Source organism: Solanum lycopersicum, chromosome 8, assembly GCF_036512215.1.
Source record: "Solanum lycopersicum chromosome 8, SLM_r2.1".
NCBI classification, from domain to species: Eukaryota; Viridiplantae; Streptophyta; class Magnoliopsida; order Solanales; family Solanaceae; genus Solanum; species Solanum lycopersicum.
Window position 1 is genome coordinate 52,240,128 of NC_090807.1, and position 27,309 is coordinate 52,267,436.

At 35.4% G+C, this 27,309-nt stretch overlaps 2 protein-coding genes across 18 annotated transcripts; one reads left to right on the forward strand and one right to left on the reverse strand.

Annotated features, from left to right (window-relative positions):
* Positions 1 to 5,364: 5,364 nt before the first annotated feature.
* Positions 5,365 to 27,012, reverse strand: LOC104648823 (uncharacterized). 4 transcript variants are annotated; one of them, XR_003247936.2, is made up of 3 exons: positions 26,545 to 26,915; positions 21,242 to 21,718; positions 20,729 to 21,161 (listed from the first exon to the last, which is right to left on the reverse strand). XR_003247936.2 is itself a non-coding variant. In XM_069288036.1 (2 exons), exon 2 carries the CDS (start codon positions 7,790 to 7,792, stop codon positions 5,975 to 5,977), a length of 1,818 nt encoding a protein of 605 aa, XP_069144137.1. In that variant the 5' UTR covers positions 7,793 to 8,674; positions 26,545 to 27,012; the 3' UTR covers positions 5,365 to 5,974. The 4 variants fall into 4 exon arrangements, 1 of the variants encoding a protein (XP_069144137.1); XM_069288036.1 differs by lacking the exons at positions 20,729 to 21,161; positions 21,242 to 21,718 and adding an exon at positions 5,365 to 8,674 and having other exon boundaries at positions 26,545 to 27,012; XR_011211141.1 differs by lacking the exon at positions 21,242 to 21,718 and having other exon boundaries at positions 26,545 to 27,012.
* LOC104648824 (uncharacterized) lies at positions 16,927 to 26,125 on the forward strand. 14 transcript variants are annotated; one of them, XR_003247931.2, is made up of 5 exons: positions 16,930 to 17,135; positions 20,703 to 21,155; positions 22,515 to 22,625; positions 23,876 to 23,926; positions 25,730 to 26,125. XR_003247931.2 is itself a non-coding variant. In XM_026032672.2 (5 exons), the coding sequence occupies exons 2-5, from the start codon at positions 20,705 to 20,707 to the stop codon at positions 25,767 to 25,769; spliced, it is 414 nt and encodes a 137-aa protein (XP_025888457.1). In that variant the 5' UTR covers positions 16,931 to 17,135; positions 20,703 to 20,704; the 3' UTR covers positions 25,770 to 26,125. The 14 variants fall into 14 exon arrangements, 1 of the variants encoding a protein (XP_025888457.1); XR_002028416.3 differs by having other exon boundaries at positions 16,931 to 17,135; positions 20,703 to 20,924; XM_026032672.2 differs by having other exon boundaries at positions 16,931 to 17,135; positions 20,703 to 20,924; positions 23,884 to 23,926.
* Positions 27,013 to 27,309: the final 297 nt, after the last annotated feature.

The window sequence follows — 27,309 nt, forward strand, 5'->3', positions numbered from 1 at the left end:
TTGATCCATTTCCACCTCTGACCAGTTTAACACTATAAGGACCCCAAGTAGGCATGTACACAATCATACAACCATCAGTAACTGAAGGTTAGTTTATGCTACAATTCCCTGTAGCCGACTCATCTGCATACACTCGAAACATTGTGTGCTTCCCAGGTACATCAAAACCATAGAAGTGGATGAGTTTGGGAAAAGATATGCACAATAAAACAAATAATAAAAACTTCACCTAGTGAATGTTTTTTACTTTCTTTTCTTTAGACTTGTGAAAACAAGAATTCATTTAGTGGTATGTATATGTCGAGCATCTCAAAGGAAGAGTTTGTGCATATATTAATGACAAAGCACTGAATTATGTTAGATAAATTGCAAAATAGTCTGGAGCCAAATTGTACAAATGTGCATGATGGGAGGCCCGGAAGGGGCAGTAGCTCAGACAGAAGTGAGATAACACTTATCCCTCCCTATAGCATATGCATATCCTATATGGTCTTTTTTTTATCATGCTTCGAATGTTATTCAAAATGAAATGTAACTATCATTCGAGGGAATAGTAAGACAATAAAAAAGATTTTCCCATTCAATGTCATTTGGCAATGATGATGATGAATCATGGAAGTAACTTCACGATTGAACAGTATGTCAGGCTTTGTTGTGAAGACATAGTGCGAGTTCATTACTTTATCCTCTCCTCGGGTTCAGTTCAAAATGTACAGAGGTTGTTGATATACTTAAGCCGAACCTAAGACTTTTAAATCTGTTGTCTACAAAAAAAATCTTAAACTATAAATCAGTTTTTAATGTATAAAAAAACTCTAAAATTTCCATACTTAAGATATTGTTAAGACTTCATCACAATTCTTCAATATATACACATGTGCTTGATCTAATTCATCCGCTTCAAGCTCACATGTCTCTTTAGCTCCTAGATTTCTTCCAACTTGACAAAAGATAGATAAACCGCCATCTAATTGTTTTAAACAACCATAATAATTTTGCTCCGGCCAATTGAATCTTGTGTCAGCTTTGAACATACCTTGAACATAGTGTCATACATTCATGTGCAATGTTTCCCTCTTCAAATACAACCTTGAGGAAATGCTCTATTACCAATAAGAGATTTCAGAAAAAATAACCATCGGTCCACAAGATACATCCACTGATAATGAATCGTTCCAGCAATCTTAGCTTCAGTAGCTAAATTAACAGGTAAAAGCTCCATCACATCAAAAAATGAAGGAGGGAAGACCTTTTCTAACATGCAAAGTGTTATAGGAATTTACTCTTCAATATGTTCAAAGTTATAAATTTTCAACTCCTTTGATCCAAGCACACTAAAAAATGTAGATAAATCAATAAGTGGTTCACACACTTCTTTTGATGTCACGACCCAAATCCGGGCCGCGACTGGCACCCACACTTACCCTCCTATGTGAGCGAACCAACCAATCTAAACCTTAACATTTCAATATAATATCAACAGAAAGTAATGCGGAAGACTTAAACTCATTAACAAAATCAATAACTATTATTATCCCCAAAATCTGGAATCTAAACAAATAAAAGCTAGTCCATGCCGGAACTTCAAGGCATCAAGACATGAGGAAGAAGATCTAGTCCAAGCTAGAAGCGTTAGCTCACCCTGAAGATCCGGTGTGACGAAGACTGGCTAGAATTACTGTTGAGTTGAAGACGACGGCACGTTTGCTGCACTCCACAAATAAAAAAGAAGAAAACATAAAAGTAGGGGGTCAGTACAAACACGGGTACTGAGTAGATATCATCGGCCAACTCAAAATAGAAAACAGTATATATTAAGCAATATCATAAAATCAACTAATATCCTTAGCATGCAGCATTTACAGTTACCATAACCCTTGGTTACAACACCAAGCACATCAATGAGGACTCACGCCGCCTCATCATACTCATTTGGGAATTAGGTTCATTAGATTTGAATATATTATCATCTTTCAAGATTCATTATCTTTATTCCCCTCGTGTTGGTACGTGACACTCCGCTCCTCAATATACTATCCTGGTGTCGGAACGTGACATTCCGATCCTCATTCTATCCTAGTGTCGGAACGTGACACCCGATCCATATTCTATCCTGGTACCGGAATGTGGCACCCGATCCATATACTATCCTGGTGTCGAAACGTGACACCCGATCCATATTCTATCCTGGTGTCGAAATGTGACACTCCGATCCTCATATACTATCCTGGTACCGGAACGTGGCACCCGATCCTCATATACTATCTTGGTACCGGAACGTGGCACCCGATCCTCATATACTATCCTGGTACCGGAACGTGGCACCCGATCCTCATATACTATCCTGGTACAGGAACGTGGCACCCGATCCCCTAATCTCACTACTTTCGTTCATCAAGCCTTCTTTTATACCAAGGCATCATCATTAACAAAGTAGATTAGGGTTTATTTTCAAGATTTAGGATTCAATAGCTTCATCATGCTTATTATATCACAATTACATAATCACATTCATGCAAGCATAGAATTAAGCATATAGAAGGGTTTACAATACTACCAATACATATCATTCGCTATTAAGAGTTTACTACGAATAGCATAAAAACCATAACCTACCTCCACCGAAAATTCGTGATCGAGCAAGCAGTTTCCCAAGCTTTGTTTCTCTCTTCCTCATTCGATTCTCCCTCTCTCTCTCTTGTTCTTCCTATTTTTCTTTATTCAAACCCTCTTTCTTTTACCCTAATTAGTATATAATTAAGAATAAAAGATGACAATAATAACCCACTAATTAACTTAAGGTTACCTCTTTTAACCCCCAAGTAATTAGACTTATTAACATTAACCCTCTAACTTTATAATTAAAGTAGGAATAGTCCAAAACGTCCCTTAAAACGTCTAAAGAAATCCGACCCAGATTGGGATTTCGCAGTCTGTGACGGTCCGTCGCGCCTGCGACAGTCCGTCCTGCTGCCCGTCACAGAGTTCAGAGACTCAATTTCTCTGAAGAGTCTGTGACGGTCCGTCACACTTGTGACGGTCCGTCCTGCCATTCCGTCACGAAGTTCAGAGAGTCGATTTTCAGTACCCAATTTCAGATTTTCTAAGTGTTTTGAAACGAGACCCTGTGACGGTCCGTCGCCTCAGCCTGTTTTTCCAGAAATAAAATCTGCTGTTCAAAACGACTAAACAGGTCGTTACAATAGATACCAATTTACCCATCGTTCGTCCCCGTACGATCACAAGAAGGAAAACAAGGGCGAAAAGGAGTACCTGAATCTGTAAACAGATGTGGGTATCTTTCTCGCATATCTGCCTCCCTTGATCTCAACTTGCGAATTTCTCTATCTAGAATGGCCACAGGTTCCTCCTCATAAGACAAGTTCTCATCAAGCAAGACTGAATCCCAACGGATAATGTAGTTTCTAACCCCATGGTATCTTTTCAACATAGACACATGAAACACCGGATGCACTCCGGACAGCCCTGGAGGCAAGGCTAACTCATAGGCCACCTCCCCTACTCACTTAAGTACTTCAAACGGACCAATATACCTTGGGCTAAGTTTATCTCTTTTACCAAACCGCATCACCCCTTTCATTCGAAACTTTCAACAAGACTTGTTCACCCTCCATGAACTCTAAGTTTCTAACCTTTTGATCTGCATATTCTTTTTGCCTACTTTGCGCCGCTAGAAGCTTTTCTTGAATAGATTTCACTTTCTCTATCAAATCCCTCAAAAGATCAGTACCCCAAGGTCTAACCTCGAATGCATCAAACCAACCAATGGGGGACCTACACCTCCTACCATACAATGCTTCAAATGGAGCCATATCAATGCTTGAGTGACTATTATTGTATGAAAACTCCGCCAAGGGTAAGAAGTTATCCCAATGGCCACCAAACTCTATCACACATGCGCGAAGCATATCCTCCAACACTTGAATCGTTCTCTTAGACTGACCATCGGTCTGAGGATGGAACGCAGTACTAAGGTCCAACCTAGTACCCAATTCCTCATGCAATGTTTTCCAAAATTTAGAAGTAAACTGCGTACCTCTATCTGATATGATAGACAGTGGAACCCCATGCAACCGAACGATTTCTAAGATATAGATATTGGCTAACTTCTCGGAATTGTAAGTCACCTTAACCGGAATAAAATGAGCAGACTTAGTTAGCCTATCAACAATCACTCAAATAGAGTCGTACTTACCCATCGTCTTTGGAAGACCAACCACGAAGTCCATTGCGATTCTCTCCCACTTCCATTCAGGAATGGGCATTCTCTGAAGTGTTCCTCCAGGCCTCTAGTGTTCATACTTTACTTGTTGACAGTTTGGACATTGGGCAATAAAGTCAACAATATCACGCTTCATTCCACTCCACCAAAAGTGTTGCTTTAGGTCACGGTACATCTTGGTTGCACCCAGATGTATAGAATACCTTGAACTATGAGCCTCTGTCAGAATAGTGCTGATCAAATCATCAACTCGGGGTACACATACCCTTCCCTTAATCCTCAAAACACCTTCCTCATCGATTATTTCTTCCTTAGCCTCTCCTTGCAACACCTTATCTTGGATTCTGCTTAGTTTCTCATCATCAAACTGTTTTCCCTTAATCTTGTCAAGAAAAGAAGATCTTGCCTCCACACAAGCCAACAATCCTCCCTTCTCATTTACTTCTAACCTCATCAAGTCATTAGCCAGAGTCTGAACCTCTCTAGACAATGGACGTCTAGAAACTTGCAAGTGAGCTAGACTTCCCATGCTCCCTGCCTTTCTACTTAAGGCATCTGCCACAACATTAGCCTTTCCCGGATGATACAAGATAGTGATATCGTAGTCCTTTAGTAGCTCCATCCATCTCCTCTGTCTCAAGTTCAAATTCTTTTGAGTAAAGACATACTGAAGGCTACGATGATCCGTGTAGATCTCACACTTAACCCCATATAAATAGTGTCTCCATTGCTTTAATGCAAACACTACCGCAGCCAATTCCAAATCATGAGTTGGATAGTTACGTTCATGCACTTTTAATTGCCTCGAAGCATAAGAAATCACATTTTTCTCTTGAATTAGTACTGCACCTAAACCAGAATAGGAGGCATCACAATAAACAATGAAGTTCTTACCCTCTACGGGCAAGGTGAGAATGGGTGCGGTAGTCAACAAAGTCTTAAGCTTCTGAAATCTTTCTTCACACTCATCCGACCATACAAATGGAACATTTTGCTTAGTCAAGTTCGTCAGTTGGGAAGCAATAGAAGAGAATCCCTTGACAAATCGGCGGTAGTAGCTAGCTAACCCAACAAAGCTCCATTTTTCTGACACATTAGTAGGTCTTTCCCAATTCTTTACTGTCTCAATCTTAGATGGATCCACCATCACTCCCTCCTTAGAGACCACGTGTCCCAAGAAGGACACTGAATCTAGCCAAAACTCACATTTGGAGAATTTGGCATAAAGCTTCTTCTTCCTCAATAACTCTAACACCATTCTCAAATGCTCCTCATGTTCCTTCTTACTCTTGGAGTATATCAATATATCATCAATAAATATGATCACAAAGAGATCCAGATATGGCTTGAAAATCCCGTTCATCAAACTCATGAACGCTGCAGAGGCATTCGTAAGACCAAAAGACATTACCACAAATTCATAATGCCCATACCTAGTTTGAAAAGCAGTCTTTGGCACATCCGTTGCCCGTATTTTCAATTGATGATAACCAGATCTCAAGTCAATCTTAGAGAAGACACAAGCACCTTGTAACTGATCGAACAAGTCATCAATGTGAGGAAGAGGATACTTGTTCTTAATAGTTACCTTGTTCAGTTGTCTGTAGTCTATGCACATCCGAAAACTCCCATCCTTCTTCTTCACAAATAACACCGGAGCACCCCAAGGAGATGCACTTGGTCTAATGAAGCCTTTTCTCAACAACTCTTGAAGTTGTGCTTTTAACTCTCTTAACTTCGCGGGAGCCATTCTATAAGGGGTATAGAAATGGGGCGAGTACCCGGTTCAAGGTCAATACAGAAATTGATATCCCTATCTGGTGACATACCAGGAAGATCTGCAGGGAACACATCTAGAAACTCACGGACCACTGAAACCGAATCAATCGAAGGTATTTGGGTAGTGTCATCCTTGAGATGTGCCAAGAAAGCTAAACACCCTTTACTAACCATTTTCTTAGCACGAAGAAAGGAGATGATACGCACCGGATTGGAAGTGTAGTCACCCTCCCACACTAACGGATCTGTCCCAGGCTTGGCTAACGTCACCGTTTTAGCATTACAATCCAAGATCGCAAATTGCGGAGAAAGCCAAGTCATACCCAGAATTACATCAAAATCATCCATTTCTAAGATAACCAAATCTACATAAGTGTTTCTCCCCACAAAGTTTACCAAACAAGACCTATATACCTTTTCAACTACCACAGACTCACCCACCGGAGTAGAAACATGAATAGGCATATCAAGTAATTCACAATGTAAATTTAGACCATTAGCAAATGAGGAAGATACATAAGAAAATTTGGATCCAGGATCAAAAAATACAGAAGCCATGCAATCACAAACCAGAAGATTACCTATGATGACAGCATCAGATGCCTCCGCTTCAGACCGCCCAGGGAAAGCGTAACAATGGGCCCTTTCGTTTGTTTGTCCGTTGACCCTACCATGTTGTGATGTAGTGGCTCCAGTTTGCCCATCACCTCGGCCATTTTGGTGACCACCATTACCTCGGCCACCACGTCCTCCAGAATAACGGCCTCTACCATGACCACCTCTACCTCTAACATTTGGAGGTCTGTAACTCTGTTTTGGACAATATATATTAATATGTCCAATCTCCCCACATCCATAGAACTCTCTGGGTTCATGCATAGGTCTCTCAGAGAAGTGTTGACCGGTCGGAGGTGGACCCCCAACTACAGTCTGTAGTGAAGACTGAATTGGTCGGACTGAGTAACTTCCGGAACCTTGTCCTCTAGAGTAAGAACCATTAAATTCACCTTCCTTTCGAAACCTTTTTGATGTAGTTGCCATGGTGAAGTCATCTGGCTTCACTCCTTCTACCTCTATTACGAAGTCTACCACTTCTTGAAAATATTTCGCTGTAGCCGCTACCTTTAAGGCTGAAATCCGTAACTCTGATCTCAACCCCTTCACAAAACGATGAATCTGCTCTTGTGGACTGAAACAAAGTTGGGTGGCATATCTGGATAGTGCACAAAACTTAGCCTCATATGCATTGACCGACATCCTACCTTGCTCTAGGCTCAAGAACTCATCCCTTTTCCTATCCCTCAAAGTCCGGGGGATATACTTCTCCATAAACAAGTTAGAGAATGAGGCCCAAGTCATAGGTGGTGCCTCTGTTGGTTGACACTCAACATGTGACCGCCACCACATTTTGGCGTTCCCTTGAAACTGATAACTCACGAACTCAACACCAAACCGTTCTACTATACCCATCTTGTGTAGTAGCTCATGAGAGTCAACCAGAAAATCGTAAGCATCCTCAGATTCAGCACCTTTGAAGACTGGAGGTTTCAATTTCAAGAACTTACTGAAAAGTTTATGCTGATCATTTGTCATTGTAGGCCCAGTAGTCAAACGTGGAAACGTGCCTATGTCCAATGAGGCATCCATACGAGGAGCCATAGTGGCTGCATGTTGTACCTCTGAAACCGGAGGTGTTGGTGCAGAAAACACTGGAGGTGCCTGACCCTGATCAGACAACCCACTAAGATAAGCGAGCACCTGATTTATCATCTCTGGGGTAGGCTGGGGTGGCAATCCCTCATTCTGCACTTGTTCATTTTCCCCATCCTACCATTCTCTTATTACTTCCTCAGTCGGTGAAGGAGTCACTGCCCTAGTATCAGATGGGCTAGGTGCTCGTCCTCTTTCCCTAGAGCATGTCCTCCCACGACCTCTACCACGACCTCTTGCCGCTGCTCTTCCTCGAGCTACAGCCCCAGTGGCTGGCTCAGACGCACCCTGTCCCGCCGGTGCTGGTGTTGGCGCGGTTGTTGCTCTAGTTCTAACCATCTTCGAAATAGAGTGAAGATGGTCAGATACCAATTTGTATCACCTAGATACCAATTGGACCCAAGTAATAGCACGAAAGAAGGAAAGAAATAATGGAATTTTCCTAAAGTCTTATAGCCTCTCAAAGAAAAGTAAAGGTGTCCCCCTACCGTTCCTTAAGACTCTACTAGACTCGTTCTTGTGTGATGAGACCAACGAACCTAATGCTCTGATACCAAGTTTGTCACGACCCAAATCCGGGCCGCGACTGGCACCCACACTTACCCTCCTATGTGAGTGAACCAACCAATCTAAACCTTAATATTTCAATATAATATCAACAGAAAGTAATGCGGAAGACTTAAACTCATTAACAAAATCAATAACTATTATTATCCCCAAAATCTGGAAGTAATCATCACAAGAACATCTATGATCAAATTACTAAACTAAGAGTATTCAAAGAAGCTAAACAAATAAAAGCTAGTCCATGCCGGAACTTCAAGGCATCAAGACATGAGGAAGAAGATCCAGTCCAAGCTAGAAGCGTTAGCTCACCCTGAAAATCCGGTGTGACGAAGACTGGCTAGAATTACTGTTGAGTTGAAGACGACGGCACGTTTGCTGCACTCCACAAATAACAAAGAAGAAAACATAAAAGTAGGGGGTCAGTACAAACACGGGTACTGAGTAGATATCATCGGCCAACTCAAAATAGAAAACAGTATATATTAAGCAATATCATAAAATCAACTAATATCCTTAGCATGCAGCATTTACAGTTACCATAACCCTTGGTTACAACACCAAGCACATCAATGAGGACTCACGCCTCCTCATCATACTCATTTGGGAATTAGGTTCATTAGATTTGAATATATTATCATATTTCAAGATTCATTATCTTTATTCCCCTTGTGTCGGTACGTGACACTCCGCTCCTCAATATACTATCCTGGTGTCAGAACGTGACACTCCGATCCTCATTCTATCCTGGTGTCGGAACGTGACACCCGATCCATATTCTATCCTGGTACCGGAACGTGGCACCCGATCCATATACTATCTTGGTGTCGGAACGTGACACCTGATCCATATTCTATCCTGGTGTCAGAAAGTGACACTCCGATCCTCATATACTATCCTGGTACCGGAACGTGGCACCCGATCCTCATATACTATCCTAGTACCGGAACGTGGCACCCGATCCTCATATACTATCCTAGTACCGGAACGTGGCACCCGATCCTCATATACTATCCTGGTACCGGAACGTGGCACCCGATCCTCATATACTATCCTGGTACCGGAACGTGGCACCCGATCTCCTAATCTCACTACTTTCGTTCATCAAGCCATTTTTATACCAAGGCATCATCATTAACAAAGTAGATTAGGGCTTCTTTTTAAGATTTAGGATTCAATAGCTTCATCATGCTTATTATATCACAATTACATAATCACATTCATGCATGCATACAATTAAGCATATAGAAGGGTTTACAATACTACCAATACATATCATTCGCTATTAAGAGTTTACTATGAATAGCATAAAAACCATAACCTACCTCCACCGAAGATTCGTGATCGAGCAAGCAGTTTCCCAAGCTTTGTTTCTCTCTTCCTCGTTTGATTCTCCCTCTCTCTCTTGTTCTTTCTATTTTTATTTATTCAAACCCTCTTTCTTTTACCCTAATTAGTATATAATTAAGAATAAAAGATGACAATAATTACCCACTAATTAACTTAAGGTTACCTCTTTTAACCTCCAAGTAATTAGACTTATTAACATTAACCCTCTAACTTTATAATTAAAGTAGGAATAGTCCAAAACGTCCCTTAAAACGTGTAAAGAAATCCGACCCAGACTGGGATTTCGCAGTCTGTGACGGCCCGTCGCGCCTGCGACGGTCCGTCCTGCTGCCCGTCACAGAGTTCAGAGACTCAATTTCTCTGAAGAGTCTGTGACGGTCCGTCCTGCCATTCCGTCACGAAGTTCAGAGAGTCGATTTTCAGTACCCAATTTCAGATTTTCTAAGTGTTTTGAAACGAGACCCTGCGACGGTCCGTCGTGACCATGACTGTCCGTCGTGGGTTCCGTCGCCTCAGCCTGTTTTTCCAGAAATAAAATCTGTTGTTCAAAACGACTAAACAGGTCGTTACAATTGACAACATAACATGAAGTGCAAGAGGAAGTATATGTAGCATGAAGACATGACAATCAGGGCTTTTCAATCCAGATATGTTGTGATCTTTCAGGTTCACACATTGAGAAATATTAGAAGAAAAACCATCATGAAACTTTAGATTCTTTAATAAAAGGCGCCTTTGTGCTTATATTCTGGAGACAATGTGTAGCATGCTATTGGAACTTCAATCTTCTCCCCATTTTTGATGGGGTGCAATTCTGGCCTAATATTTATCTCTTGCAAGTCTAATCAAGTTTTGATTGTGTCCTTGGTCTTGCCTTTGACATTCATGATTGTCCCCTTGTTGTTATCACATATTTTTTTTTAATATGCATAACATCCAAATTAAGTCGCAGCAAGACACACTTCCAATATAGATGTTCAAAAAAAGATACTTTATTTGTTCCATTTATCCTTTCGATTTTCATGTGATATCTTCTTTCTTTGTTAGGATCCTTTGATAACTGTAGCCCTTCAAGATTTTATACTTTATTAAGTATCTCAATACCTGAACACATTTTATGTCGGGGTCTTTTCTCAATTGTACCATCAAATGAATCCTTATAATTTCTCCATTTGTGGTTTTTAGAAAGATAACGTTGATGACCCATAAAACACTCATTCTTACCATTCATCAATCGAATTGAGGAAGGGTCTTTATTGCAACATGGGCATGCCATTTTTCCTTTTTTACTCCATCCAGATAAATTTCAATATGTTGGAAGGTTTTGATTGTCCACAATAAAGAAACATACAATTTAAAATTTGTTCTAGTAGATGCATCACAAGTCTCAATACCAACTTCCCACAACTCTTTCAATTCCTCTATTAATGGCTGAAGATATGTATCAATTGCATCTCCTGGACCATTTGGACCTGGAATAAGCATAGATAAAATAAAATTTTTTGCTTCATACCCAACCAAGGTGGTAATTATAAGGAACAAGAACAATAGGCCAAATGCTATGTGAGGTTTTTGAATATGATATGTTTTCTTATGTACAATCAGTGAAAGATTATTGGGTTGTGTTTCTAATAGTGACTCGTTTTTGTTGACTGTGTATGTGTCTGAGGATCAAATTTTGTATATAGAGCATATTGTAATTGAAAAGTCTAATTACTTTGCCAACATATACTACTTTTCTGTCTTCTATATATGTTGATATTTTGCGAGCGAAATAGGAACTAAACTTGTTAAATTTAACTTTAAGAGTAAGATATACTTGCATAATTTTAATGTTTCTGTTATGAGTAGGGGAGTTGAGACTCACTAACAGATATATTGTATCTATCCATACCTTTTCCATATAACTTATTAACCAGGAGAAATATGGACATATGATATTTGTTGCTCCGTCAAATTTAAAGAGGAAGCATCATAATGAATCGGAAGAGAAGTTCAGAAGTAGAAATTCACCAAAGACCACCCCTATTCATATTGTAAGTCTATATCATTAAGAATTGTGAGTTGTGACTGACCACCACTGAGGCAGTGACCTGCAACCTACCCAATTAGTTCATATTTGGGCAAATGATTTCAGTCAACCACTTCTATAAGAAGGCTAACTGTGTTATGGATATATAGGAGCAAAAAACTATGCATAGTTTTTCCTAACTGACTGAAAACATCTATTAGTATTTTGATTTAATATTTGACTAAACTATATCAACTTATTTTAGTTTGTCAAAACTTTTATACGGTGTAACTTCAACTTTCCAGTGCTTATTTAATACTTCCATTGAATAGATGGATTACTAATTCTGCCTTGTTTATTTTAATACTCCAACTAGAAACAGATTACAGTTGGACTGAAACTAAAATAGTGAATTTGTGACCTGATGTTGAGTTGTCACCTAGTTCTGATCTGTTCTAACTTTCATAATTTTATTCATCTTTTTCTTGCTTGTCATTGCTTATGATGCTTATTTTGTAAGATATTGGAAGTTAGCATAGTTTATTTGTTGAAGGCTTTACAAACTACATGAATTAAGGACTACTCTTGTGATTTTCAGGAGCAATCAGTCAACTAGTAGTCAACGCCTCTCAAACCAATATATTAGACTCCATAAGATAGCATTCTTCCTGTGACATACAAGAGGATAATGGCAAATAACTATATGCCACTTTGATGTCAACACAAACTAAAACTATACTAAGGATTGACCACTTAGTATTAAAAGGAAGCAATCTAACTGAAGTAATGAATGAAATAATTTTAAGCTTCTTGTTGTAGCCTTATAGTTACGTACATGTACCAAAAATCGTTTTTTGCTACTTTTTTCTATATACAATCATACTTATTGATAAATCCTTAAAGTACATTGGATACAAGTAGTAAAGGTTGATATGGTGGTTCTTTTCGAACAAAAAAAAACAGAATGTTTTTCTTATGTGTTTGGTGGGGCTAACTCCATATGTCATTCTAGAGATTATGTGTTTCAGAAAGTACAAAAAAAATTTAGCTTGTACCAATGACTATAGGAAAAGATATCTTTTTTGATTACTCCTCTAGGTTGCAAAATATAGTTCTGGTGGAAATTTTTCATTTCTAATTTTCTTAGTTCTTTCTTTATGTATTATTTGAAGATTCAAGTAAATGAACTATTTAATTAGTACATTCTCTTTTCTGATTGATTCTCAAAGTTGTAACATTCTTTATCTTTCTTGAAAAATTGTATGTTCTCTTAATGTTATGGCACCTAGCAAAGAGTGTATCGAACTTGTTGATAATCGTTCAATGAAATCTACTTAGTTGGTGTGCAAAAGTTTTTGGATTATGCTTTTATAACACAAGAGAAGAATATGATATACGATGTCCATTTGTCAAATATTACAGTACTACTTTAGGGACTCGTAAAATAGTTGAGACACATTTGATCGTACATTGAATAATTCTCAACTATAATTTTTGGTTTCACCATGGAGAACGTTTGGGTGAGCCATTGTAAGAATTAGAATCTTAACATGAAGATACGTCTGAAAATGAAGATAATAATGAAGTAGAAGAATGCGAGAGTGAAGATGAAGTAGAAGAATTGTTGAGAGAGATATATCCTAATCTTCATGGAGGAATTACAAATGCTGATTGTGATGATATTCTTGAGGAGGAGCAGAATGCTGAAGCAAAAAAATCATTGAAGGATTTTGAACTGCCATCATACAAAATTTCAAAATCTTCAAAGATTTCTTCTTTGATCAAATTGCTTCACAACAAAAGTATGACCGTTGGAGTAATTAATCATTTACCATGTTAGTGAAAATGTTGAAAGACTAGTTGTTGCCTAATGGCGCCAATTTGCAAAACTCATATTATGAGGCAAAGAAGATAATTCAAGAACTCGGGCTTTCATATATAAGAGTGATGCTTGTACTAACGATTGCATGTTAAACTGGAAGGGTGATAGCTTACTTGATTCTTGCAAAGTTTGTGGCGCATCCAGATTGAAAATAAATACACAGCGGGGAAAAAATAAAAAACGTAAAGAGATAGCACTGAAGAGATTACGATATTTTCCTTTAAAGACTATACTTCAAAGGTTGTTTATGTCTACAAATACATCTTCTCTAATGACATGTCACAAGGATAAAAGAGTTGATGATGCAATAATGAGGCATCCTATTGAGTCCTTGACACTTTTGTTCTTCATTTCACCTTTTGAATGGGAAAATGTGTTAATAGAGATAGCTATCGAGTTGTCTTGTTCCTATACATGCATGATTGATCACTAAAGTGATAATGGAACAGCCCAAGTTGGTGCATGCATGGTGGTCACACACCACTCACTACAACATTTTGTACACATAAAGATTCTCTTTTGTATAATACAAAGTAATAAATACTTGCCTTTAATTCCTTTTACTTTTGGGGGTGTATTTCAAAAATGTTTATATATACTTAGAACAAGGCTAGGACGAACTTGTTTTAATTAAAAAAAAAACTTTTCCAAAGCATTTCAAAGGGTTCTAGAATTAACACTTTATTTATTATAACATCCTTTTTATTTTTACTATATAGAAGAGAAGAAGTTAATTAAGTGGACCATCATGTGGCTACTACCAAAAGGGATCAAAATGTAGACCAATTGATGATATCAAAGGAGTTCCCTTTGATTCAATTATCTCTATCTTCACACTTTTAGCATTATTGACCACCCCTTTTTCAATCCTGTGAAGCTTCTTGTATCCTATTGTAGTTCCATTAGCAATTAGGTTCCCATCAACATAAATTTGATGACTTTTTACCCTTTTGTCCTAGTCCAATTGCTTCTTGAATCCTTACCATATTAAACCTCAATGGCTTATCACTCTTTGTTTTGAACTCAATCTAATTATGCTCTTTATCATCATCTTTTGGATCCCAATATGTCCATAAATTGTCATCATCTAGCACGTTTTCTGGTCCGAATCCTCCATTTTTACCTCCCCTTTGACTACTTGCTTCGATTGAACACTCCTTGGCTAAATTGGTGGAGAATATTGTGTCAATTGCACTTGTAAATTCTTTGAGTCTTTGCACATCACTATTGCTTATTAGTCCTTGTGTGTTTGGAGGCACGTAAAGTAGCAATACGCAATTTCGTCCTATGGAATTGTAGTAAATTTCTAGTAACTCACTTAGGCTCTTTGGTTCTTGTGATTTATGCAAAAACCATCCTGGTCGAATTGATACATCACATTCTGGTGGTACCCAGTCTGTCCCTTTGGGGTCCCCACGGTTCAGATAACTGCATTCGAAAAACTCAAAAGTTCTTGTGATATAAAATTAGGAACACAGAAACTAAGAAATTTTTTGTTTTTATATAAAACCTAGCAACAATAATATGGAATGAAGGGAATTTGGGATTGATATCTTTCTTTTCTCTCCTACATCAACATTTAGGATTAGAAAATCAACATATAGTTAAGATCATCATATAAAAATTGTTGAAAGAATTAAGGGCTAATGATTAATGACTAAGAGGGATTATGAGACAATAAGGTCTAGTGATTTATGGCTAATAAATACAATAAAAATCAATAGTCTATAAAGACAATTTAGTATTATCCCAAATTAAATTGCTTCAAACGTTTTGGCAATACTCATTTTTTAACCAACATTAATTATGGAATTTATAGGAAGAAAAGGATTTTCAATTCATTTTGAAATATCAAATATATTTTGCGAAACATAGTTCCCCGGCCACTACTTAGGACAATTCAAAAAGAATAACACATTTTTATTTTTATTTTATGAGATTGTATTAAAGATCATAACTTCTAAAAATCTTTTATTTTTTTTCCTTTAAAATTTTGCACCTAGTGCAAGTCATTATCTAATATAATTGACATTTTGACTTGTATCTTCTTGTTTTTCATAAAAGGTTGATTGACATGTATATATATAGCCAATTTAGTCCTGTTTTCTAGTGACATCATTTCTTTATACAGTCTTGTGGACACACTTAGCCACATGATTTTGTAAATACAGCTAGCACAAACAATAATATTGAAGGAAAATAATTGTAGTTTAGCTAAAGTTTGGAAAAAATAAATTTTACGCTAATAGACAATAATGTTTGATTGATGGTGGACCAACTTGTGTTTCCGGCGAATCCTTGCTCATTTTTTAAGGTAATTTCTTTTCTATATGGGGACTTATGGTTCAATTCAGTTTTGTAGAGAGTTTTCACAAACTCATGAGAATGCTCAACACTTGTCTAATGAAGAATGGATCCGAGAATTCATTGAATGGTTTAAAGATAGAGTGAGTGGTACATAAATATAAAATTTGATATATCTAATATTAAAATACTCATTCTAAAATATTCTACATTAATATGTTGATAGGTCACACAATTGCATAAAGGAGATGATAGTTGTATCATGGAAGATCTACTCACTTTCACGTGGTCCAATAAAATATTTGACGCGTTCTAATGGTTATATTGTTAATGAATATAGATTTCATGTAGAAGAGCATGATAAAAAAGTTAAGGACTCAAAATTGTGGTGTTGTTGTAATGGGTGAGAATGAAGATAGAGAATCTTGATTAATATGGAGTAACAGATACAATTGAGTTGCAATTTTTCCTGGATAGAAGAGTAGTTTTATTCAAATGTAATTGGTTTGATGTGTATAAAGGAAGTAAAAGGAATTAAAAAGAATGAGTATGATTTTTTGAGTGTTAATCCAGTCAATATTTTTTAAAACAAATGAGCCATTAGTTTTAGCGAATCAACCATCCCAAGTATTTTATGCTAATGATAATTCCAACAAAGGCTGGCAAGTAGTGAGGAAGACTCAACCTCGTGATTCCTATGAGATTGTGGAACAAATGGAGGATGATATTGTAGAGTTAGAAAGTCATTCACAAAAGAAAAGAAAAAAGAGCACATGAGGTGAAGTATCTATTTATGAATCAATATATTCATTGAGGGAGTTGAAAGGACTAACACAACTTTAAAAACCTGTTCCCAAAGCTATTTAAATTGTACTTTAAATATGACTAACACAGCTTTAAGGACAAAAAATATAGATTTAAAAAGTTGTTCCCAAAGCTACTCAAATTATACTTTAAATATATAATATATATTTTATTTTATTTAACAGGGATAATTATGTAATTTTACCATTAAATTTGGAGATTTGTAGAGGATGAACAAGGGCAGATGGGTAATTTGGCTGTACTTTTTAGATCTGTACATTTAATGTCTATCTACTATACTTCTTTCCTTGTTTACTTCTCCTCCACATTTGCTTCTACATTGATTTCTCCTCCACAATTCCTCTCCATTAATCTCCATTTTTGCTCAAATTTCGCTTCAATGTTGCTGTCCAGATAATACAAATTAGAGGTTTTATCGCATAGTGGTCAGAAATTACAGAGAAGAAGAGTTGTAGAATACAACTGAGGTAACAATCTTTTTGAGCTTAAATTTCATCAAATTATTGTTTTGTTCTTTCATGCAGCATCAGATTTGATTCTTGTAGCCATGAGACTATTTTGGTGTGTTTTATTTCTGCTCTTGAAGTTTGAATACTTCAACAAATATTGGTAGGGCGACAAGTAGTTGTGTTTATATATTTGGGATTGAAGATTTGTTGTTTGAGATTTGAGAAAATTGTTTTGCTTTCAGTTCTTCAGTTGTAATTCATGGTTCTCTTTCTTCTTCATCTTCATATGAACAACAACAACCTAAAGGTTACCCATTACTTCTCTTAATTCTGTAAATGTGCTAGAGAATTTCCTCATCTGGGTTTCATTTTTTTCTTCTTTTGTTCTTAAATTTTCAATTTTTGCACTTAAACTGTTAATATGATAAAGATCAGAGAATTTTAACATCTGGGTTTGCTATTTCTTTGTTTGAGTTCCTAAAGTTTCAATTTTTACACTTAAAAGTGTTAATGTGATGAAAATCAGACAATTTTATACTCCCTCTTCTAAATAAGGGATATATATATATATATATATATGTATATATATATATTGTGATTTCATAGAACATTTGTCAGTAGTTTTAAGTCTTTCCCATGCATCCACATTGTTGTCATCGAAACTCCACCAACTACATCTTTCCTTCTCCGCCGGTAACCATGCAAGCTATCCAATCTTCATCTCTCCGACCATCTCCGGTCGACCCATTTCTCAAAACCATACCCCAATTCACCAATGTAAAGTCATTGACACCCAAAAGAACCCCTTTTATCTCATCTTCATCCACTACAGTTTCAGCCACAACAAGGGAAAAAGACCCTGAAAAGCGTGTTGTTATAACTGGGATGGGTCTTTTTTCTGTGTTTGGGAATGATGTTGATGCTTATTATGATAAGTTATTGGCTGGTGAAAGTGGGGTTACTCTAATTCATCGATTTTGTGATTGCACTGGCCATGGGTGTTTTCATTATATTATTTACTTGGTATGACATTGCTGTTGACAAAATATATTTATGTGAACAATTTAAAAGTAGCATTAACTTAATTTTAGAGTTTTTTTTATACATTAAAAATTGATTTATAGTTTAAGATTTTTTTGTAGACAACAGATTTTAAAAGTCTTAGGTTCGGCTTAAGTATATCAACAACCTCTGTACATTTTGAACTGAACCCGAGGAGAGGATAAAGTAATGAACTCTCACTATGTCTTCACAACAAATCCTAACATAATGTTCAACCGTGAAGTTACTTCCATGATTCATCATCATCATTGCCAAATGACATTGAATGGGAAAATCTTTTTTATTGTCTTACTATTCCCTCGAATGATAGTTACATTTCATTTGAAATAACATTCGAAGCAAGATAAAAACAAAAGACCATATAGGATATGCATATGCTATAGGGAGGGATAAGTGTTATCTCACTTCTGTCTGAGCTATTGCCCCTTTCGGGCCTCCCATCATGCACATTTGTACAATTTGGCTCCAGACTATTTTGCAATTTATCTAACATAATTCAATGTTGTGACATTAATATATGCACAAACTCTTCCTTTGAGATGCTCGACATATACATACCACTAAATGAATTGTTGTTTTCACAAGTCTAGAGAAAAGAAAGTAAAAATCATTCACTAGGTAAAGTTTTTATTATTTGTTTTATTGTGCATATCTTTTCCCAAACTCATCCACTTCTATGGTTTTGATGTACCTGGGAAGCACACAATGTTTCGAGTGTATGCAGATGAGTCAGCTACAGGGAGTTGTAGCATAAACTAATCTTCAGTTACTGATGGTTATATGATTGTGTACATGCCTACTTGGGGTCCTTATAGTGTTAAACTGGTCAGAGGTGGAAATGGATCAATGGTTGTTTATCCCCCACGCCTGCTTTAAATCATAGTAATCATCAATGTCATTGATAAACTGTAAAATTAATTTAACAAATCACGAACTACTTGAAACAGGAATAGAAGAAAATAGAGATAATGTGTCTGCCCTGTTGTTATCCCAGTCTTTGATGAGAATTAATCGTTGCCTTTGATGAGCTTGACTGCTATAGTTTGATACCTCATTTTGAGGTTGAATCATTATTGCTTTTTAATCTTTTTCTGCTCCGTTTTTTTGATGTATTTTAAACCATGGGTTGCTGATTTTGTATTGTATTGCTGCTGAATTCTTACACTTCTGATCAAATTTCAGTCTAATATTGCTATGTGTCGAGCTAAATTTTGCTATACTTTTGGATATACTTGATCCAATGGTTTGCCTATATATTTGGCTAAACTTTGCTGCACTTTTAAGTTAGCTAACTGCTGCGCTTTTTTCAAAAAATTGCTTCTACAAATGTTGCACTTTGGACAGAAGTTGAGGCCTAAGGATTGCTGCATTTTTGCTAAACTATTGATGCATTTTTTAGCTGATTGGGTTTCATTATTGCTCTTCTTTTTATGTTGCTATTATCGCGTTGGTTGCTAGAGATGCACTGCATGCATTCCTTTGCTAGAGATGCACTGCATGCATTCCTACGTTATTTCTACAATGAAAAAATTGAATACTATATGCATGGTACTCAAAGGACCCATAAGAATGTATCAACAGACCATCTGAAGAAGATAAATTGCACCATATATAAGACAGTTAATGGCTATCATGCATATCGAAATCCAAATTAGCTTGAATAATCAACATGTAGATCGGCTTCATTTGGAGAAAAGCAGATGCGTATATAGTTAAGTTAACCTTAATAAACATAAACCTTGACGAGGATGCCATTCATTACATAAATGCATAAAATGAAACCAGAAACAAGTCCACACAAAACTACATACAATGGTGTTAGATAAGTATATAGTAAATTAATTCATGTCTATTAAACGTGTTTGTGATATGTACTTTGGAATTAGAAAGGTACGCATTATAATAATCATGTCAGTTAAATTTGTTTGCTGTTAAATTTTCCAAGTCTAGGAAAAAAGAGAACCAAGTTTGTACCATAATGATCCAACTCCTAAAAGTCCAAATGTTTTATCAATACTATAAGTTGTTGGCATCCGTTTTACCTTGAATAGCATCTTATTCATGCTTTTAGCTGTCAAGTGATAATTTTTTACCTTTAGCCAATTTTTAATAACATTAGTTAAGGCATGGGTGCCTATAGATTTTAATTTCAACAAAATATTTGTTTAAACTTTTCTGGTTAGAATTTTAGGGAGAAGAAGAGGTGTTTGTATAATAGTTGCGCATTTTAAGGATAATTTGCTTCTTATCTTGAAATAATGTTTGAAGTTCTTCCCCTTTCATTGTTTTAGCTGTCATTACATTTAAAGATTTTCGATATCTCAATATTTGGCTCTGTAAAATTAATGTTATTAGTTAAATAATTGTGCTTGTTTGTCTTATTCTCATTCTAATTTTTATTTTCGTGAACGCTACATTGATATTTCTCAATGTATGCCCTTTTTCTCCCACTTATGTATGTATTTTTTCCATATTGCATTAAATTGTAAATTACTTTAACAAATCATGAACTAATTGAAACAGGAATGGAAGAAAATAGAGATAATGTGTCTGCCCAAGAAAGAACTTCTGAAAGAAATATGCGTCATCGTACCAAATATGCACAGATGTCACTGGAGAGAAAGCAATTATTTTTATCCGAGCTAAGAGAAAAAAGGGCCGAGTCAAAAAGACAAAAACACCTTCATCAATCAAATACTACTGCCGCTCTTACAATCAGTAGTTCTTCACTATCGCCTCAGGAAGGTTAGCTGAGCATATTCTTATCTTCCTTCTATCTTCTCAATATCTACAACTATAGTTAGACGCTACTACTCCTACTATAGCTATTTTCCTCATTTTGTAGTTGCAGCTTCTAAAGCCACAAACCTACTAGTTACGTTAACTACAGGACATCATCAATCAAATAGTACTGGCGCCCTTACAATCAACACTTCTTCGTTATCTCCTCAACAATGTTAGCTTACCATATTTTAGGTAAATCTGTTGTAAAAAAAACAGCAAAATTCTGTTAGTAGTTTTCACGTATAGGATCAAACATAATGGACGCGTAGTGCACTTACGAGAAATAATAGCTGAAATTTTCCTATTGGGTTGGGGGTTATCGAATCTTCACAGTTCACATGAGTTGCTTCTCCTCTGCCTTTTTTTGGTTTGATCTGCTAAGAGTTTGGTTTCCATATTGTGCATTGTTCTATTTTTTATATGATTATATATGAATTATTTCTGTATATTGCTGCTAATAGAATGGTTTTTCGATTACAAATAAACACTTCTGAGCCGTAGGATGCCCAACATTTTATTTGTGGGAAAAATATCATATCATTATAACAACATTTGCTTAGAAATAGGTATAAAAAAATTGTTCAGTTCATTACATGTCAAGTATTTATTCCGGAAGTCATTACATGTTGTGTTATTCTTCTAAGACATAATATGCTCTTTTACAAAGCTTTGATAATTATACAGTCATATAAATGATTTTATGTTGCTGCCAGAGACATTTTGTTCTTACCACAGTAGTTGTAAAATGTTGCTGCCTGTTTAAATTTAGCAAAATCAAAACGAATTACCTCTGGTCACAAGCTAATTCTAACAAAAAAAAAGGACAATTTGTGAAGTGATTCTGAGTCGTTGGGATGAATCATTAGCTGCAACTCTATGTTCTACTCTAATATAACCAATATTTCCTTAAAATATACCACCTAAAATATACATGTAGAGGACACTTCATGTTGTATGCGCCAAGATTCAACTATGGAGACAAGCAATCATTTATTTGTTGAATGTGAATATGCTACAAAAGTAAGAGATACAATAACTCAATGGATAAAAGTCAGTCTACCTACAAGAGGTTTTAAGGAAATAGTAGAAATAATCAAGATAAAACATTGGAAGAGTTTGAAGAAGCAAGTGATAGCAGCTATGTGGGGAGGAAAGCAAAAAATTGGAAACACTTCAAAGGAGTACATATGCAGTATACAGAGATAGTGAACACAATTAATAGAGAAATGGGTGAAACAATATTAATGTTCAATAATACAAAAAAGCCAAGTAGATGTAGTCGTTTTTTGGCAAAATTGTGTAATTACATGTCTTTACTTTTCCTCAATATGTTGAGGTTTGGATGATTATAAGTCTCTTTTATGGTTTTTATGTTAATAATATTCATATTGGTTGCCAAAATACTTGAAGTTTTCTTTCAGCCATCAGATGAAATCGTCTTGGTCACCATTTTGTAGTTCCAGCTTTGAAATGTGTCTTCTGAATATCTATAGATATAGTTTACCCTTCATCTCACCTACTCTTACTAGAGCTTTTTCCCTCATTTTGTAGTTGAAGCTTTCGAAGTTATAAACCTACCAGTTAATTTAACTACAGGAGAACATCAATTAAATAGTACTGGCTCCCTTACAATCAGCACTTCTTTGTTATTTCCTCAAGAAGGTTAGCTAATCATATTGTTACCTTCCTTTCCTTCAATCTGTCTTCTCAATATCTACAACTATAGTTAGCTGCTTCATCCAAAATTGAAATGCAACATAGTTATATTCTTCATTATCTTGAATAACACACAAAATGATTTCTCGGGGAAAAACAGATTATGAAGTCTTATTTAGCCTTTTCTTAAAACACAACACAAGTTAAAATTTTAGGTCAGAGAAAAGGTAGATATAAAGACACTGATAACCATAATCTGGTGTAGAAATCAAAAGGCTAATACATGACAGAATATTCATGCCATATACCATATATGTGATAGCATTTAGCAATGGAATAAAAAGATTCACTTAAAAAGAATTGATCTTGCGTGTGATGGGAGTTAATGAGAAGGAAAGACTTAGTAGAGGGCTAAATGACAAATTCTGAACTTCATATCTAACATCTCGTCAAACTGAACAAATAAACCTCATGTATCATTGACAACAAATTATCATGTGATGCATCACGCAATTCGATTTCAAGTACTGAGGTCATTAGGGAAAAAGTTTGGTTATCAATAGTATTATAGAGAATATTCAATAATCTAATATAGGCTCTACAGAGATGAACCAATGTATAGTGTTATAGAGATTATTTAATTCATTCAATAATATAATCATAGTGTCTAAATTTCTATAGAGAAGAACTAAGTTGAATGATGATATTATTGGATATCATTTGAAGAACTAACTAATTAATCTATAATTCATGTATTGTATAATACAAATACATTTATGCTCAAAACGCTCATTTGAAACATGAATTTTCATCTTCAACTCAGAAGCTTTTAAGATTGAATTCTGTGAGTTTTTTCACCTTCTTTTCTGCGTCTCTGTTTTTTTTTCCATTGTATTTTTATTGATAATGAAGATACTCAGTTTTGGAAATGGAAATAGGGTGAATCGGTAATGAAATTTGTGTAACAAAATATTTAAATACTTTTTTAGGATGGATGGATTCTTTGATGATGAATTTAGTGTTAAGTTTTTTACATGCATGCCAATATTATGTGAGGTTTTCCTTTAATGTACCGAGAGTGTTTGATCAAAGTTGTAAGTTGTGAAAAGGAATAAGAAAATTTTGCAACTGCAAGTCTTATTTTTGCCCTTCTTTTTTCTAACTTCAATAGCTACATGTTACTGGCCTCACTAACAATCATTGTTGTTTAATTACTCTGTATACTAAATTGGATGGTTTCCTACATGATGAACAAGTTCTACAGGGTCCAAATATTGTAGCGATCATACTCAGATTGTATTGTTAAGGTGAGAATAACTCCCTCGGTTCGACTGAAACTTTCATGTATTATACAAATTTTAGTTTTATGATCATATGATTTGAAAGTCATCCTTATTTTCTTGTACTTTGTCTTTTTTGACGTACATCCTTGCTAAATAAATTTGCATCGTTCCTGATTTTTTTTTTTGCTTCTTTCTATTAAAAGTTTGTAGGCTAATGATACACATGTGATTTGAAAAAATCAAGATAATCCTAATTTGGCATCGAGAGGCTTCTCATTCATCGATGATGTTAAGAGATTAGTTGAAGTTGAATGCCCTGGAGTTGTTTCTTGTGCTGATATTATTACTTACTGTGTTGGTTGCTAGAGATGCACTTGTGGTTACAGTAAATTAAAAACTCAATAGAAGAACTTAGTTTTTCTTAATAATCAAATTTGGCAGATAATTAAGATTAATAATAGTTTAAGAGATGTGACTAAAACGCATCAAGTTTAGGATGGTCTTTACCCATTCAACCTTTTATGTATCTATTTATCTTCGTGTTACTGATAATGATGATATCACTGGTGTGATAGAGAGGTCCATTTTAGAATGTGCCAACTAGGAGAAGAGATGAAACAATATCAAATGTCTCAAAAGTCAATGTTCACATTCAAACCCAAAAAATGTCAAATCATTAATACCTTTACCTACAATATATAGAACTTACGGATGATAATTCTACATATAAAAGTGTGTAAGAGGAGATCAGTAGTAACACATTCACATTAAATTCTAACTTCTCTATCCTTCATATTAAAGATCTACTAGACCTAAAAGGCCACCTAATGCCTTCATGTGATAGTGACAGGAAGACTCTGTACTACATAAAAAGATTACTGAAGCTTACACCCTATTGTTAGAACTGAAAAAGTTGATATGAAGGAATAAACTTACATTCTTTAATAGGAGAAGTCTTTCAATATTCCAATAAAGTAATAGGTAGAAATAATAGGAGTATTCAACTTTTAAAGTATAGAAAAGATATCACTTTTCTCTGTTAGACTATGACTATGAGTACTTGATCCTTTCTCACCCTAAGATGGAGTTAATCGTGTAATCTTTAGGTGGTATATGTATACAACGTGTGAAATGCACTGAGCTTCTAACTTTAAAGTTGTTATCTTTAATGTCTGATGCTTTCGGTCATTAGCCACTGTATTATCCTACCGAAACATTACCGAAAATTTAGCAGGTAGCTTTATTAAGTTTTTGGTACTACCAAGATGATAATGTGGTAAATAAGTGAATATGATCGATGAGACACTGATTATACAAAGAAAACTATTCAAGGAAGTTATGAATAAGTTAAACAATAAAGTATTATCAAATTTTCACTAAACTAACCTGCCAACATCTATATTTCTTTACTTAATTTTAAAGTTGATACAAATCTTTAGTTTCATGGTGATAGAGGTCATGAATTGTAACACTACATCTTTAATTGCATTTATAATTCAGCTCTAAAGTGAAAAGTTTAAAGGTTCACCAGTGCTACCGGGAGTGTTGCAATATAAAGTAGATTGAAAAGACAAAGGTTCATTAACCCTAGCACGAATGCAGTAATATAAAGTGTATTTCCATCCTGTTGGTGTTCTATGTTAATAGAAACTTCTCCATCGAGTTCACAAGTTTAATAAAAAGAACTTAATCGGATGTGATAGGTGATTTACATGATTAATGATAATATTTTTTAAAAGTTAAGTGATTTACATATAAATGATGGTTATATTTTGAGGGGACTCGCTAAAAGTACAAGTTAATTCTTTTATTCATCTCTTTTGGTAGGTGTTCAAAAGTTGTCGTGTCAAATCATATGAATGGATGAAGCTGAGATAAAAGGGGTTCTTTTGGGTCTCAATGGCTTTACATTGGTGAATTGATGTATGGTTCTGAGAAATGGGTCGACCGGAGAGATGAAGATTGGATAGCTTGCATGGTTACCGGCGGAGAAGGAAAGATGTAGTTGGTGGAGTTTCGATGACAACAATGTGGATGCATGGGAAAGGCTTAAAACTACTGACAAATGTTCTATGAAATCACAATATATATATATATATATCTCCCTTATTTAGAAGAGGGAGTATAAAATTGTCTGATTTTCATCACATTAACACTTTTAAGTGTAAAAATTGAAACTTTTGGAACTCAAACAAAGAAATAGCAAATCCAGATGTTAAAATTCTCTGATCTTTATCATATTAACAATTTTAAGTGCAAAAATTGAAAATTTGAGAACCAAAGAAGAAAAAAAACGAAACCCAGATGAGAAAATTCTCTAGCACATATACAGAATTAAGAGCAGTAATAGGTAACCTTTAGGTGGTTGTTCATACGAAGATGAAGAAGAAAGAGAACCATGAATTACAGCTGAAGAACTGAAAGCCAAAGCAATTTTCTCAAATCTCAAACAACAAATCTTCAATCCCAAATATATAAACACAACTACTTGTCGCCCTACCAATATTTGTTGAAGTATTCAAATTTCAAGAGCAGAAACAAAACACACAAAAATAGTCTCATGGCTACAAGAATCAAATCTGATGCTGCATGCAAGAACAAAATAATAATTTGATGAAATTTAAGCTCAAAAAGATTGTTACCTCAGTTGTATTCTACAGCTCTTCTTCTCTGTAATTTCTGACCACTATGCGATAAAACCTCTAATTTGTATTATCTGGACAGCAACATTGAAGCGAAATTTGAGGAAAAAAGGAGATTAATGGAGAGGAATTGTGGAGGAGAAATCAATGTAGAAGCAAATGTGGAGGAGAAGTAAACAAGGAAAGAAGTAAAGTAGATAGACAATAAATGTACAGATCTAAAAAGTACAGCCAAATTACCCATCTGCCCTTGTTCATCCTCTACAAATCTCCAAATTTAATGGTAAAATTACATAATTATCCCTGTTAAATAAAATAAAATATATATTATATATTTAAAGTACAATTTGAGTAGCTTTGGGAACAGCTTTTTAAAGCTATATTTTTTGTCCTTAAAGCTATGTTAGTCATATTTAAAGTACAATTTAAATAGCTTTGGGAACAGGTTTTTAAAGCTGTGTTAGTCCTTTCAACTGCCTCTTCTAAATAAGGGGGAGATATATATATATATATATATATATATATATATATATATATAATTATTTTTTTATAAGAATTTTGTATGCATAATTTAAATTTTGTCTACGTTTAATATGCTAGTTATGGATATTATCTCATAGAAGGTGTAAACATAAAATTTTCATGATATGTTTTGCGATAGTGATTTATTTTAAATATATAAATAATTTCCATATTCCTTTTTTAAGAGTTAAATCACATTAAAATGTCAATATTCAACTTATATTTCATTACCATATTAACATG